A 15,846-nucleotide genomic window follows, 5' to 3' on the forward strand; every position below is an offset into this window, starting at 1 on the left:
TTTACATACAACAGCGCTCCGTGATCGCTCGTAATACTACTACTACACAATTACAGCTAGAAAATAGCTTTAAACGGCTTTAAACGAACAACTTCAGCATTATGGCTCATCACAGCTGAGAGACACAACAGACAGATTAATTACACAACTCATTACTACCTCTTACTGGAGTTTCCACATTGGAGAAAACACAATGTTCAAAATGGCGGAGGACATTGCGGTTTCTATAGTGAAAGATTCTTTTTTTAGTGAAAGATTTTTCCACTGAGAAAACTGATCTCAAGAAAGCTGACAGCATTTCTGCTTGGGTTTGGCAACAAGAGATCTCACACACGCCATCTCCCTCTCCCTCTCCTCTCTCTCTCTCTCTCTCTCTCTCACACACACACACACACACACACACACACACACACACACACACACACTCTCACATCCATCCTTGTTTATACAATAGAAACAGCACAAGCCATGATGGTTCCTTTTAATTTAAAATAATCACCCTTGTAAGGTATTTGATATAATATATAACACATACATATTGAGAAATATATTGAATAACATTAACAGCTAAAAAGTATTGAGATTTTAGATAATTCGTGCAGCCATTCTGCATGCACAAACATGAAAACACATGCACACACACACACACACACACACACACACACTCATAGTTGTAAACTGCCTACTCTTATCCTGAATGCCTGATTTTATTGCAGAAGTCGAGCTGGTGGTCTCCTTGCGATGGCTTTCTGCTTGGATACTCTACAGAATTCATGAAAAGCTTTTTCTCTCAGTGTCCTTGTGTTCCATCTGCCCCCAACTGCCCCGGCCAAAGCAGGGGATTCCTTTAAGGGGCATTTGTTTGGCTAAAGTTAGCTGGACGGGCCAGCTGGTGCTTTGAACCAATGGAAGGGCAATTATGCAAATGAGACTGAACTGAAGATGATGTAGGGTTTTGATCAGGTTTACTTAGGGTTTAGTTTAATGACTTTAAAAAATCAGTTCAGTAGTGAAAGACTGAAGTACAGTAGAGATTCTAGAGGTCAGAGTGTTTATTTATTTGCTGCTGTTTTAGCACCGTTATGTTATGATAAAGGTGACAAACTCTACACATACTGTTCTCATCATGCTTGCATTTTTTTAATGCTGCTTGTTGGCATATGTTGTGAACGTAATTTAAAATAAGCGTGTTTGCTTTGGGTTGTTGTGCGTTTGATTGTGTATGTTTGTGATGGTAAGATTGATGGTTCTTTATGTTTAAACCTTTTTTGTGTTTCTCTCTCACTAACACGCGTTTACTTGGCCATGTAAATGAGGACGTTCCATAGACTTCTATTGTTTTTCCCCATTCTATTACTATTGCTCATACTTCTGGTAAGTCATTTAAACAAACCCTGAACCCTAGGTTTTAAATCTCAGTGTTATATGATACATGAATGAAACCTCAAAGGTGTGCTATTAGGTAGCTAAGTGATCAGATTAACAGTTTTTGACAGGTGGATGATAAAGTTGGCAAAAAATCACAAGAATTTACATTGAAGGAAAGACACAAGCCATAGAGACCAGGCAAATATCATAGTGACCTGGGGTGGACTCCTTTGACTTGGACACATGAGCAACCAGGCCTATTTTTCTACCCATTACCTGCTAGAAACCATTTAGCAACATCCAAGAAATGTTGCATCCAGAAGACCCAAACAACCACAAAGCAACACCCGGTTAACTACCCAAACATTGTACCGCTCACTTTTACTTCAGAAAATGTAAGAATCTAGTAATCAAACTATTCTCACATCGGACAACCACAATAGAAAAGAAAAGAGAATTTTGATGTCCCTGTGGCAATTCCAAGAATTCTAGGAACACATTAGAGCCCCTCAGGGATCCAGTAAGAGAGGCCATTTCCCAACACCAGCCCTCAAAACAACCATGTGTGAAGCGCAAACTTAGGCATGTTCCTAATTTTAAACTGTTTAGGAAGGCCACCTTTGACATCATCTTTGACCCTGCCTCTCTACATACAGCCTCAAAAACACTGTTTCAACAGCTTTTACATTCAGTTAGGGAATTTGGGACCTTTTACAGGACCCTTTAGGACCTGATCACATCATCTGTACAGTGTTTTAGGCCTGTCACAACCCTGTCCAACAATCTTTAAAAAAACAAACATCTTATATTTTTGTGGTCTAAGTAGTTGAGAGCCATAAAGCTGTTTTTTTGGGATGTCCTCAAAAGTAAAATGTTCTAAAAAAAATAACGATGTTTTATAATGTTTTTGTATTCTAAAAATGCAAAATGTTTTCTTTGAGGGGTTAGGTTTGGGTTTTGGTTTACATTTTATCTGTTCAATGTCTGTGCAAAACTCCTGGCCACAATACTAGGGTGTTATGTGTGATTGCTTGGGCATTGTTGCAGTTGCTAAGGCTTTCTAATTGTTTTTAGCACGTTGCCATGTGGTTTCCAGTGTTTTGACTGGCCCAAGTCAATAAAGTCCACCCCAGGTCTCTATGATATTCCGGTGTCGAGATAGGTCCCTCTTTTAATGTAAGTCTTCACACGTTTTATCACACACATAATTCTGATTGCTTAGAAAAGTAATAGCACACGTCTCCACAACAAGCCGGTTTGGTTTGAGGTATCGGTCATGTCCATTGCACAAACTGTTGAAAAGTTGAATACTTAGAGTTAAGGGTTGTTCAAATCACAAACACTACCCAGGGGCAAAAGTTATAGGCTATTTATTCTTTAAATGATGTTTTTTTTCACCTATAGTTGCTTGGTGACACCGCTGGCCTTTGGGTTGGTAATAACCAGAATAAAGAGAAAGACAAACGTGCAGCATTTGAGTTTGAAAAGAAATGTTTGAGAAATTTCAAGGGACAAAATTGTTTCAGCTCGCAGTGTGGCGTGTGAAAGGTTTCCATAGTTTCCTTGAGTGGCATTCAGAAAAGGTCATAGGTTGCTTTAAATAGCCTAGCAGGCTGTGTGCAAGGAAACAGCACAGAGGAGCCAAAAAATCTCACTAATAACAGATAAAAACATGCCACCATAAATCAGCTCATCTCATTGGATATAAAGGCCTGGTTCCTGGAGTTCACTCTTTTTTTGTGCATTTAAAAATCCCATCCATATTTACTGCCATGATCCAGTCCTAATATACAGTACCCTACAACTAAGTTGTTTCAAAACATAATGAGCTGCCTCAGTGCCTGCAGCTCTCTTCGAAGGTCGTGTTCACACCGAATGCATTTTAGCAGGTTTTTTTACAATCTTTTCTCTATTTAATATGCGCTTGATATGCGGCACGTGATATGCGACGCAGATTTTTCAGTGTCTCCCTCAGGAATGTTACTTTTTTTTTAGGTGCCGTCTAGTGCAAGAATACACACTGAAATGGAAGTGCATACATAGGCAGCAACTCCATGCATCATACAAATAGCGGTCCTTAGACTCGACTCATAGTTGATTTCAATAGAGTTCAACGAAAGCATGTTGTTATGCAAAAGATGAGAGACTCTTAAAAGCATAATTTATACATGGCATACAAATATCGGGTAAAATACTAATTTGGTAATTCCATTAAACGATTTGTGATTTGATATTTTTCAATTAATTATGTTTTATAATATACATTTCTCTCACTCAGTCCACCATCTTGGAAAAATTAGAGATGTGTCCCAAAGCGCACATCACTGCACTATTCTACATAATTTTGTAGTGTAAACAGTGAGAGTAGGATGTTAAATGCAACCTAAAAAAAAGTTGTTACTATGATTACCCAGATGATGCATTTCTGCAATCGTCTAAACAGAGTGTGGAATTTTGGCACTTCATGCACTCAGTGCTCGCGGATTGCCTTTCGTAGTGAAAGGGGCGGAGTTAGTGTCACTGGTCTGACAAAACAATTGTGAGATTCAAGCTTGGCTAAAGCTAGCGGCAGCACATCGCATGCATTTGAAACATCACTTCCATCAGCTGTTAAATGGCGAACGCTTCCGTGTTGTAAAAATCCGTAAAGTGTTCCATTTGGAACAATACTACACTTTATGCAATCAGACATGTAGTGTATGAATTTTCAGTGTGTATTGTAAGTGCATAGACCATTATGTGTCATTTGGGACACAATTTAGGTTTCTATTGTTTATGCTTGCCTAGAATGCCTTAAAGCAATAGTTCACCAGAACATGACATTTTTTTTTTCTGTGGAACACAAAAGTAGATGTATGGCCGAATATTAGCCTCAATCACTATTCACTTTCATTACATCTTTTTCCCCTACAATGAACATAAATGGTGACAGAGACTGAGATGAGTCATTCAGCCTAACATCTGCTTTTGTGCTCCACAGAAGAAAGAAAGTCTTTTGTAACAACAAGAGGGTGAGGAAAAATATTTTGGGGTGAACTGTTCCTTTAAAATGCTGTCCAGGTAGGCCGCTCACTAGGTTTTTGGAACATAGTGTTACTCTACATTTATTTGATCACAGATAATGCTGTCTGGTTGACCATTTGACCTGTTGCTGTTCAGCGGATCAGATAAGACACAATAGCTGTGCTATGTTAGATTGGGTGGGACAGTTTTCTGAGCTCAGGGGGCAGATAAGGGTCTCCTGCCTCTTTACCCCCACTCCAACTGCCCACAAGGCTGAAAGGCTAAAGGGCACAGGGAGAGGTACTGAGTATGGCCTCTCATTGGCTGGACAGGGCCTGATTTGACTTCTGATTAGCCGAAGAGGAGGCCAGCAGTCTGGGGTTGTAACTTGCCTGCTGGCGGGGTGGACTCTTGAAGGATCTGCAGAGCTTTTGGGCTTAGCATTCTTCCCATCTATTCACGTACAAGGCTTTTTTACATCCACTGTCTTTTCTTTAAGGAAGGAGAAAGAGGTTCAGGTCAGGTCAGGGCACAGCAGGACACTGTTTATTCACAGCACTCGCTGGGCGTCTTTTGAATAATGCAGCCTCTAATAAAACCTTAAAACATCTCAAATTACTTTCGCATTAAAGATGAATTAATGGATTACCTGGCCTCTTCCATTACAGCATCATGAAATACGCACTTTGAAGATGCTTTTAACCTGACAGACAGTTGTTTTATAGGCGGATTACAAAGACAAACACCTTTGGATTAATGTGTACTGATGCATCTTGTACAATTAGACCATGAACATGTATTAAAGAAATGGTTAAGCCAAATATTCAAAGTCTGTCTTCATTTGCTCACCTTCTTATTGACTTTAATGTCCTTTGTTATCAGTAAAATGCTATCAAAAATCCTGTTAGTCTCTTTTTTTGGAGATTAAACTTGCATTTAAAGGGGCAATTTGTAATATATTTACTGTACTAAAGCATAAAATTATCATAATATGTTATCACAGATTTCGAAAACATGCTACAGCCAGTATATTCGACTTTGAAATGTCCGTTCTGGCCGGAATTTCAGTTTGTGTTTTGGTCAGTGTGATCGCGCCCACTGCCCATTTCCCAATAATATTTCGACACCCCGGTTTGCCAGATTCTAAACAAGTTAGCGGGCAAACACATCACACTGCAGCCATGAAAGCCAGCAATACATCTAGCTAACATTGACAGAGTTATAAAAAAATCCACATGAGCTGGTTTATAATTGGCAAAGAATAAACATTGCTAATATATATATTAGCTGATCAACTTACAGTGTAAGGCTCATCGCTTGCCTTTGTCAGTTTGCTCATTCCTGTTGCGTGTCTTCAACCTAGCAACCCGTGTGAGCTTCAAGTTTGGGGAGGAGGGGGCGGGGGAGACAACTCTCTCCAATATTTTGAATTTGGACTGCAGTACCCATTTTAAACGCTTGATGTCAATGTTAAATATTGCTCCTATAAATGTGAACAAAGCTTCAGAAACTGAATAAACGGAAGCTGAGAAACTTATACGTAACTTTCAGTTTTTATTCAGTTTTTGCTGAATAATGTTTATGTTGAGTAACGTTTTTACTCTGACTGAAATACTATAGTTTGTGTGTGTGTGTGTGTGTGTGTGTGTGTGTGTGTGTGTGTGTGTGTGTGTGTGTGTGTGTGTGTGTGTGTGTGTGTGTTGAAATGTCAGTAGTAGTGGCATCTCTTACCTGTACTAAAAGATCTTTTAGGACTCTTGGTAATGATCTGCTTTCAGAAAACACTTAACAATAGGGGTGCTATATTAAGGCAAAAATCATAACCATGATTATTTTGGTAGATATTGAAATCACGATTATTTAACACGATCAGTGACTTTGACTTTCATGCATCTATTGAAATGAAAAAACAAACAGTGAGTGGATTTCCTTGAACTTGAAATGTAATCTGCACTGGGTTGGGGAGGAGGCTATTGTCATATGATAATTATTTTATGTTATGTATGGTAGTCACATAAAGGAAAGCCTCCATTTACAGCAGGGATGCTCATAGTTCTATGGAATGAGAACTACTTTTTCATCATGTTATTGCTGCTAGATCTACCATGTACAATAAAGTCTATACATGATCACAATACCAAAATTTCAGTAGTTGGACGATTCTCAATATCAGCTTCAAAACCACACAAATAATAACACTAACTGATATGTTAATTATGGAAGAGTGGTTTCAAGTTCTTAAGTAATTATTCAAGACTAGTAAACAGTAATAAAATAACAATAAAAACAGCAATGAATAGAAATAGATACAAATTAAGAAAATTTTGTGCTTTTTTTAACAGCTTTAAAAGTTTTTAACAGCAGAATCAAGTATTCAAGTAAACATTAAGAATTAAATGCAACATAAAACTACTACTGGTACTCACTGTATGATTATAATACATGAAAATGTTTTAAACCTACTAAAGTTACCCTGTCAAGAGCAGTGAGTGTTTTCTCATTTTCTTGTTATGGTTGTTTGATTATTATAATGACACACTAGACAGCAGCAGGTCTATTAGCTTACATTTATACTTACAAGTCCGACATATTAATACAATTCTTCTTTTTTCTCCTCTGTTTACATTCACTTTAGACATCACTCTCTGTGTTTACATGCATACCTCACCAAGACGGGCATTTTGGTGGAATTTTGAAATGTATTTGACCGTTCAAGTGCGCATTAGCGCAAGCATTTTCGGAACAGGCACGCATGTTCAGCACACACACATACTCTGACTGTCAATCAAACAGAGCACAGCTGTTACTAGATTGTTGGCTAATTATAAAATGCTGTGCTCTGGATTACTTTCAACAGCAGAATAAGAATTTGAACTTTCTAATAAGTGGCACAGCCCTAAGCTATCACAAATATACCTAGTAATTTTTTCGTTATTGATATTTTAATCAGTCTGCTCTTTCACTTGCCCCTTCAAAAATCCACTTGATGACAAGCTGAAATGACGAGCCCTGATTAAGTATTGTATTCAACATTCTCTGATCTTTTCTTCTTCTTCTGCAGCATAGCTATTAAAGTAAATGTACATTGTTTTAAAGGTTTTAGATGTTATTTTGGAAAACAAGCCAAAAAAGACTAATCAACAGTCGTTCCAAACCTGTATGACTTTATATATATCTTCTGTGAAACACAAAAGGAGATGTTAGTGAGAATGTTATCCTCAGTTCATTAAGTTCAACCATTCACTTTCATTGTATGGGAAAGCATTGTTCAAACTTCTGTTGTGTTAGGCAGAATAAAGGAAGTAATGACAGGTTTGATTGAAAAGGTATTAATTCAAGATATATTACCTGAAAATAATCTTATTGTCAAGTAAAGGTATCTTTTTGTTTTCTTTTTTTTTATTTTATCCCCTTTTCTCCCAATTTGGAATGCCCAATTCCCACTACTTAGTAGGTCCTCGTGGTGGTGCGGTTACTCTCCTCAATCTGGGTGGCGGAGGACAAGTCTCATTTGCCTTTGCTTCTGAGACAGTCAGTCCGCGCATCGTATCACGTGGCTCGTTGTGCATGACACCACGGAGACTCACAGCACGGGAGGCTCATGCTACTCACCGCAATCCACGCACAACTTACCACGCGTCTCATTGAGATCGAGAACCACTTAATCGCGATCACGAGGAGGTTACACCATGTGACTCTACCCTCCCTAGCAACCGTGCCAATTTGGTTGCTTAGGAGACCTGGCTGGAGTCACTCAGCACGCCCTGGATTCAAACTCGCGACTCCAGGGGTGATAGTCAGCGTCAATACTCGATAAGCTACCCAGGTCCCAAGTAAATGTATCTTTATGTTAAGGATGTTTAGATATTTTTATTAGAAAATAAACATATCCTTTTCACCCTCAGTAAAAAGTTGATCAAGGTTTTTTTGGGGGATGAAATAGAGATGGTGGCCCTAGAGTTGCACATCAGGCTCTTACTGTTGTCATGGGAACCATTCTCCCTTTCTGACTTATCCGATGACCCTGTGAGTACGGATCCACAGACCTGTGTTTCCTGAATGCATTCCTCAGAACTTCTTAAAGACCCATTGTCAGAGAGATTGAGAGATTGAGAAAGGAATTCAAGAAGAGATCACCAAAATGAAATGGAAGTGAGCACTTTCACATCCAATTATAATGTTGCTCTGCTTTGGTTCTGGTTTGTGACTGGTTTGTGTGTGTTATGCTGGTGGTTTGTGTTTGATGGCCCAGGATGCCTGAGCTTACTGTCGGGATTTGTTGAGGTTAAAGTTTAGAGGTCAGGTCTGTGGAAAGGACAGATTGTCAGATCCTTTTATAATGCTCCAGAGTGGCGATTTTACCCACACAACTACACAGTAGGGATGTGCCGAATGACTAATTTCACTGATGTTTAAACAGAAATTTTTAAGTCGACTAGTCTAAAAAGAAACCAACCTTCAGAAAGTAGTCAAAATATTCCACTGAAAAGGGGCATTTAACTGAGACGTGCTTGACTTGCTTTATGCTCATTGTACATTAAATATAGAACATGACACACATTCAATGAATCAACGTTAGCGAATATTTAACAGGCATATTTATTGAAAACAATTAAATGAATAGTGCAGGACCAATAAAGCAACCCAGTCTGTTCTAAACGGAATTCACCATGTAAAAGTTACTTAACATATTTAAACAGTCAGAACATTGTTGTAGACTACCAGGTAGACTAAGAAAATCTACGAGATTTTTACAATGTAAAAATAATTTTTTTTTAAATAACCATAGGATAGAAAAAATAGGCCTGTGATGTAGCCTAAGATGAACCTAATGTATTCTAAACATGACGTGCACACAGAATAAAAGATAGTTTAACCCATTAAGCGGTCAGCACCTCGTTGAAAAGAAGCAGTCATTTTCTTGGCTACATACTCAAAAGCACACATTTTTTGATGAGCAAAATTAACACGTCGACATGGAAAGATAGGTCTTGACTCACCTGAGGCCACTTTCCTGTGCTTGAAAAAAGCCTGCACAGATGAAAAATAACATACAAGCATGCACAGATATAAAGAATACTCAAATGTGAAAACATCCATAGGGACTTTCAAACGTTTAGAAATCCAATTCCCGCCCCATCACCAAAGTGATTTCATAGCTACTTTGCTGAGTTTTCTTGTCTAGCGAGAGGACATTTTCCTGCGCGCGTCACGAGTGAGAGAGGGAAGAAGCACGCACAGCCTGAGGTGAAATGAAACTTTGCATCTGCTCCAGATATCCTCTTTTGAGAAATAATATTTGTGTTTTCAATTCTATTTAAAAAATATACCATTAATATTACCATAATTTAAGCGCAGCCTCTGTAAATATATTAAGCCAAATGTAAATGTGTAAAAATGATGATCATAATGGGGAAATATTAACCGACTAGTAATTCCAGTGTTGACTAGCAGCATCAGAACAGTTTAGTCGACTAGTCCCGCACATCCCTACTACACAGCCAAACAGACAAAAACTAGATGAGTTTATCATTTGCTAAACTAAAACAATAGATTTGTTGGGGACTAATGTTGTAAAGTTTGCTATTGTTTTATTTAAATGGATATATATATATATATATATATAATATCTATTTTAATTAAACAAGTTTAACTAATTAATCGCACCGCTTTTTCTTATCGCGATTAATTGCGATTAAATTATGGTACATGATACATTACAGCAAACATTAAAAAATTATTATAAATATATTTGCTTTATACTTTGTCTCAATGAGGTTGCAAGAAATTGGTTTGTCTTCATTTATTTTAAATATTTAAATATGTTCATGTTTTTGTGGATAGAGTTAATTAGACACATTTTTACAGGTATTAATATTTATGTATACATGCCATAAAATCAATGTACATGCTATAATTTAAATTGGGCAAAATCTGGACTTTTGAATCAAATGAGCAGATTCAATTCATATAAATTATTATTGAAACTTTGTACATTACCAATGCATTAGTAGACACTATACATACAGCTTTAAAACATATTGAATGCTGAAGTTTAATTTGTTGAAGTTTAAAATCTCAGAACTATTATTATCTCTGGCTGCCGTTCAGTCTACATGTATATCTGGCTGTATCTTGCTGAATGGCCAGGTCCTTCAGTCTCTATCGTGCACATGCTGGGTCTTTCATCTGCGGTTTTGCTTTTAGTACGGGTTCAGATGAAAGTGAGTGAGCATTTTCGGGCAATCTGAAGAGATCCAGCACGTGGTTCTCCACTTGCGGGTGAAGTCTCCATCCTCCGTACTGTAAATCTGCTCCCGTGTTTATTATGGCCGTGGCATGCATTGTGCTTAATGATTAAGCGTGCACTGCTCCACACAATCAGTTTCTGTGCTAGGATGTGTAGTCAAGTCGAGCATGGACCTGCTGAAAATGGATACATGCCAATTTTAGCCACAGAAAGTGGGGAAAAACATTAGTGAAGATGCCCTAACCCTGCCCCCACCCTAATCCTAACCATATGGATCATGTAAGGCTGAGTGGCCTGGCAGGAACAACTCAAGACACCTTTCTCCCATCTGGTGAAATTTTAGGAAGTAACAGATACTGCATTAATTACGTTAAACACGTTAAACAAAACCGATTAATCACAGAAATATCACGATATCGATATTTATTGAGCAAAGATTTCCTTCATGTCGATGATTAACTTTTGTTTAGCCTATGTTCAACACCTAGACGATCGGATCAGGTACATATCGCTAAAAATGCAAGCAGTTCGGCAAAATTATACACACAATGAAATCAACCTTTTAGGAAAGTATTATTAGGCTAGTGGCAGATAGCTATCTGGCCAATATATTGTTGTTGTGTATCAAATAAGACAGCACTGATAATGCCATATATAGCTATCGACTGAACACAACAACAACTTTGACATCAACACCCTTTTTTATATATGTGCTATTTAGTTAAAAGTTTTTTTAAGAGTTCACAGACCTTTATTAAATACTAAACTGAGTATACTTCATGAACCTCAAATTAAAAGTTAGCTAACCCTGTGGAGGTTAATTGTAAACAAACAGGTTATGGTCACATTCATTCTTGAGGTCTAACAAACATCTGGAATTTATTTCCTTTCCCATTTATGGTATGAAATGTGTATTGTGATAAATATTGAAACCAATGAATATGAAAAAAATATTGAGATAATATTTTTGACCATATTATATTTGACCAAATTATATTTGATCATATTTTTGACCATATGATTAAAGCCCTAGTATAATCAATGCTTTACTCATCTGCCACACTAATGTAATGTATTTTAATTATCTGAATTATTATATTATATTCTATACTATATTTTTGTAAGTATTTAAATATAGTTATTTATAATTATTTAATAATTTTTTATTAAAACGTTTTTTGGGGGGCCTGTCTCTGCAAATATTGATATTCACGATTACCTGTGATTAATTTCCATCCATCCATCTTCTATAGCCGCTTGTAGTGCTTGAGAGTATCCCAGCTGTTTCCCAGGCAGGAAACAGCCTGGACAGGTGGCCAGTCCATCACAGGGCAACACACACATACATAAACATTCACACTCTCACTTATGGGCCATTTAGATTCTCAAATTAACTTAACCTGCATGTCTTTTTGGACTGTGGGGGAAACCGGAGCATGCGAACTCGTGGAGAACATGCAAACTACACACAGTAGTGGACCCTCTTGCTGTGAGGCAACAGTGCTACCCACTGAGCCATCAATTAACATTATATACTATAAACTATATTTATTTGCCTTTCTAGGCCAGGTTTCTCTTGTAAAAGCATTCAAATCTCAAAGGGACCAACCTGGTTAAATAAAGGCTAAATAAATAAATTGTTGCCCCTATATATGACATTCATTTCTGACCCTGCTCTGTCTGCAGTGTGCTCAATGAAGTAGGGACCTGTAGTTTAAATTATGGATGCACCGATTCGATACTTGGATCGGTATCGGCTCTGATACTGACGTTTTTAGATAAATCAGGTATCAGTCTGACAAGCCCAATCCAAATCCGATACGGTGTGTTAGCCATGTTCGTTACTGTCAAGCTCCAAAAATGACATAAAGCACAGTTTATGTAGTCCATATGATTCGTGCATTATATTCAAAGCCACTTGAAAAGAAGCGTTAGCTTTGTGAATAGCAAAAGGCTGCGTTTAATAATTAAAAATATAGTATGCATGCGCAGCGCATTAGTAAATGATACGGATCTGTTGACACACATACATAGCACGCACAGGCTGGCGATGTGCTCGAGCTCTCAGACCGGCACGCAATATGCGAGTGGTCCACACGAACAATATCTCAGATGTAGATGCTCAATAGTTCGGTTCACTTATAACATGCATATAGAACGGCACCGGAGGAGCATTTAAAAAAAAAGAAGCGACTTAAACTACAGTGAACTTGCCTAAACACAGACACTTACAGGACTCCCTGGAGTGTTTCGAGGGTTTTAAAGTTAAAGGTCCATGACTGAGATATATTACTCTTGTATTATACAATTCTAAAAGTCAATAATAATAATAAAAATGTATGATTATAATTGTTATTTGTTTAAAAATGGCAACAATATTAAAATTGACTGGGTTCCAAAAAATAACTGTGAATGAAAAGTGGACTGATATCTTACAACTATCAGTCCTACAGTCCTTTAAAGTCCAGAAACAAAATGTGCAAAGAAAACTGGCTTCTTTTCTACTGAAGACTTCACTGGAATTACTGTTAATTGTTCTTAATAGGCTGTACATTTATGTTGAAATAATGTGTAGTTTGAGGACTGTGTTTCTATATATCTGAAAGAGTACCCTCAATTAGTATCACACAGTGAAGTATAGATATTCAAATCTGATTATGAGAAAACAACAATGGTATCGGATCGGGATCAGACGATACCGGTGCATCCCTACTTTAATTCTATGAAGATACTTCCTGACAGTGATTTGATTTTACTTATCTTCGTCTTTATCTTTGTACCAAAACATTCAAGCCTCAGGCTATGATATTATTGTTTTTATCTTCATCCTTAAATGAGATTTATGCTGAGGTCTGCATGTATAGCTGAGGTTTCATTGATTTTAGTTAACTATTTATTGACCTGAGGCTTCTTTAATACCCAGCAGAGGGGAGGGGACGTCAGGGGGTAGGAAGGGGCAGATCTTAATGGCTTTTGGGGGTTTTATGGCACTGAGTCCAAGAAGGTCAGAGAGGTATAACAGACCCTCACTGCAACACTGATGCCTCTGTGATGAAATAGAAGTTAGACAAGTTACACAAACAGTAATGCCTTTCAAAATCTGGACAACCATAAAACAGCCAGTTTACAGTGTGTTTGTTTTACTGATTATTATCACTCATAAGGGGAGAAATGAAAGTGCTGTCATTATTTGTTCACCCTCATGTTGTTCCAAACCTGTATTATCATTATTATTTTTTGTCTTTCGTGGAACACACAAGGATAGAGTATATTTGAAAGTAAATTATGTTCATGCTGCTCTTTTCTATTACATGAAAGTGAATAGGGACGAGTGCTGTTCAGCTCCAAAAATGACAAAAAAGGCACCATAAAAGTAGTCCATGTGACTCTTGTGGTATATTTCAAGTCGTCTGAAGCCATACGATACCTTTTTGTGAAGAAAACACCACAATTTAAAGATGTAAAGTCTTGATTCAGGGCCTTGTCTCTCTTTTTGCATGCATCACTGTGGGTAAACAGAGCGCAAGAGTGAAAAGTGGGATAAATTTGAGTGTTTAATAATTAAAGAAGCAACTGGCCCCAATGGCATGACTCAGTGAATGCCTGATGCCATAGTGGTTAAAGATCTGGGTGAGTAACCCAAAGGTTGTAGGTTCAAACCCCAGAAGGGTTTATAGTTACTTGAGCAAGAAGCTTCAGTCTTGGTTGTTCCAGAAAGATTTATTGTAATTAAAATGTTTCAGATTTCATTCCTGAATGAACAATAAACATGATGAAATCTGTGTGTGTGTGTTTAAGAGAAAGATATGTTTAGTCGGCGCTCTCTATTTAGATGGGATAGACAGTGTGTTAATAATTCAATGACACTCACGTAAAGATGGACAACTTGCTAATTCAGTGTTTTGTTTGTTATTGGGTTCATTAAAATGGAAGAAAAAAGACAATGATGACTGCTTTACACACACAAAGGAGTGTTACCAAAAGGCCTGTGTTATGCTAGCGTGAGGTGTTTGTTGGCAGTGTTTATCTAAAGCTTTTGGTTGAGTTTGACTCATTCGTCTCTGCTGACACTGAGAACGTGTGACAGTATAAGCTTACAACAACCAAACTAAACTCTCTCTCTCTCTCTCTCTCTCTCTCTCTCTCTCTCTCTCTCTCTCTCTCTCTCTCTCTCTCTCTCTCACTATCTGTCTCTTTCACTCTCTCTCTCTCTCTCTCTCTCTCTCTGTCTCTTTCTCATCTCTCATCATCACACTTATTTCTTCTACCTCTCTTCATTTACTCTTTGACATGCTCTCTTGTTTTGTCCATCTTTTCCAAGTTCCTTATGTTTCCCTTTGTCCTGCATTACAATTATAGACAAATAAAATGCAGTAAGAGAGAGAGAAATGTGTTTGGTCCATTGATTAAAACAGCCGCTCTTGTGCAACAGGGTTTAAAAAAATCCTTATAGAAGTCTTCTGCTTACAAGATTATCCAAAGATAATTTACCAAAAATTATTAACGTAGCTATATCAGTATATATACGTATGTGTGTGTGTGTGTGTGTATATATATATATATATATATCAGATATATTAGGCTGATATTACACTAACTAGCATGAATATAATATAATTATTTATTTTTTTTTCACAGGTATATCGCCCTTCACGCAGCAGCCTTCATCTATCATGGTGACAGAGGGATCGGTTGCCCGATTCACCTGTAAAATCATTGCCACACCCCCACCAATCATTACTTGGGAGTTTAACAGAGTCACTTTACCACTGGCCACTGAAAGGTATGGCTCTGCCCACTTACCAAAGGGGGGAGGGAGGGACTTAGTTTCACCCAAAAGTGAAAATTCTCTCATCATTTACTCACCCTTATATCATCCCAGATGTGTATGACTTTCTGTCTTCTACAGAACACAACTGATGATTTTTAGAAGAATATATCAGCTCTGTAGTTCCTCACAATGCAAGTGAAAATCTTCACTTTCACTTCCACTTTGTGGTGTAGAAGTGACATTCGCTTTTACATTCAGTCACCTACTGGTTGGGGCAGCTCAAAGGTGTAGAATTATAGAAAAAAGGACTTACATATTGATCTGTTTCTCACCCACACCTATCATGTCACTTCTGAAGACACAAATACTTGAATCGTATGGATTACTTTTATGCTGCATTTGTGCTTTTTTTGCGTTCTTTTCACAATTCAGTTGCATTAATGTGAGCTGAGAT

The 15,846-nt window shown here is 37.6% G+C and overlaps 1 protein-coding gene across 1 annotated transcript in view; it reads left to right on the plus strand.

Moving 5' to 3' along the window:
* prtga (protogenin homolog a (Gallus gallus)) overlaps window positions 1-15,846 on the plus strand; it is a 45,226-nt gene that overhangs the window by 5,405 nt on the left and 23,975 nt on the right. The window contains exon 3 of the mRNA XM_052097259.1: window positions 15,260-15,404. Coding sequence (XP_051953219.1) covers window positions 15,260-15,404 — 145 coding nt within the window. The remainder of the gene's footprint in view (window positions 1-15,259; window positions 15,405-15,846) is intronic.

This window comes from Xyrauchen texanus, chromosome 29, assembly GCF_025860055.1.
Source record: "Xyrauchen texanus isolate HMW12.3.18 chromosome 29, RBS_HiC_50CHRs, whole genome shotgun sequence".
NCBI lineage: Eukaryota > Metazoa > Chordata > Actinopteri > Cypriniformes > Catostomidae > Xyrauchen > Xyrauchen texanus.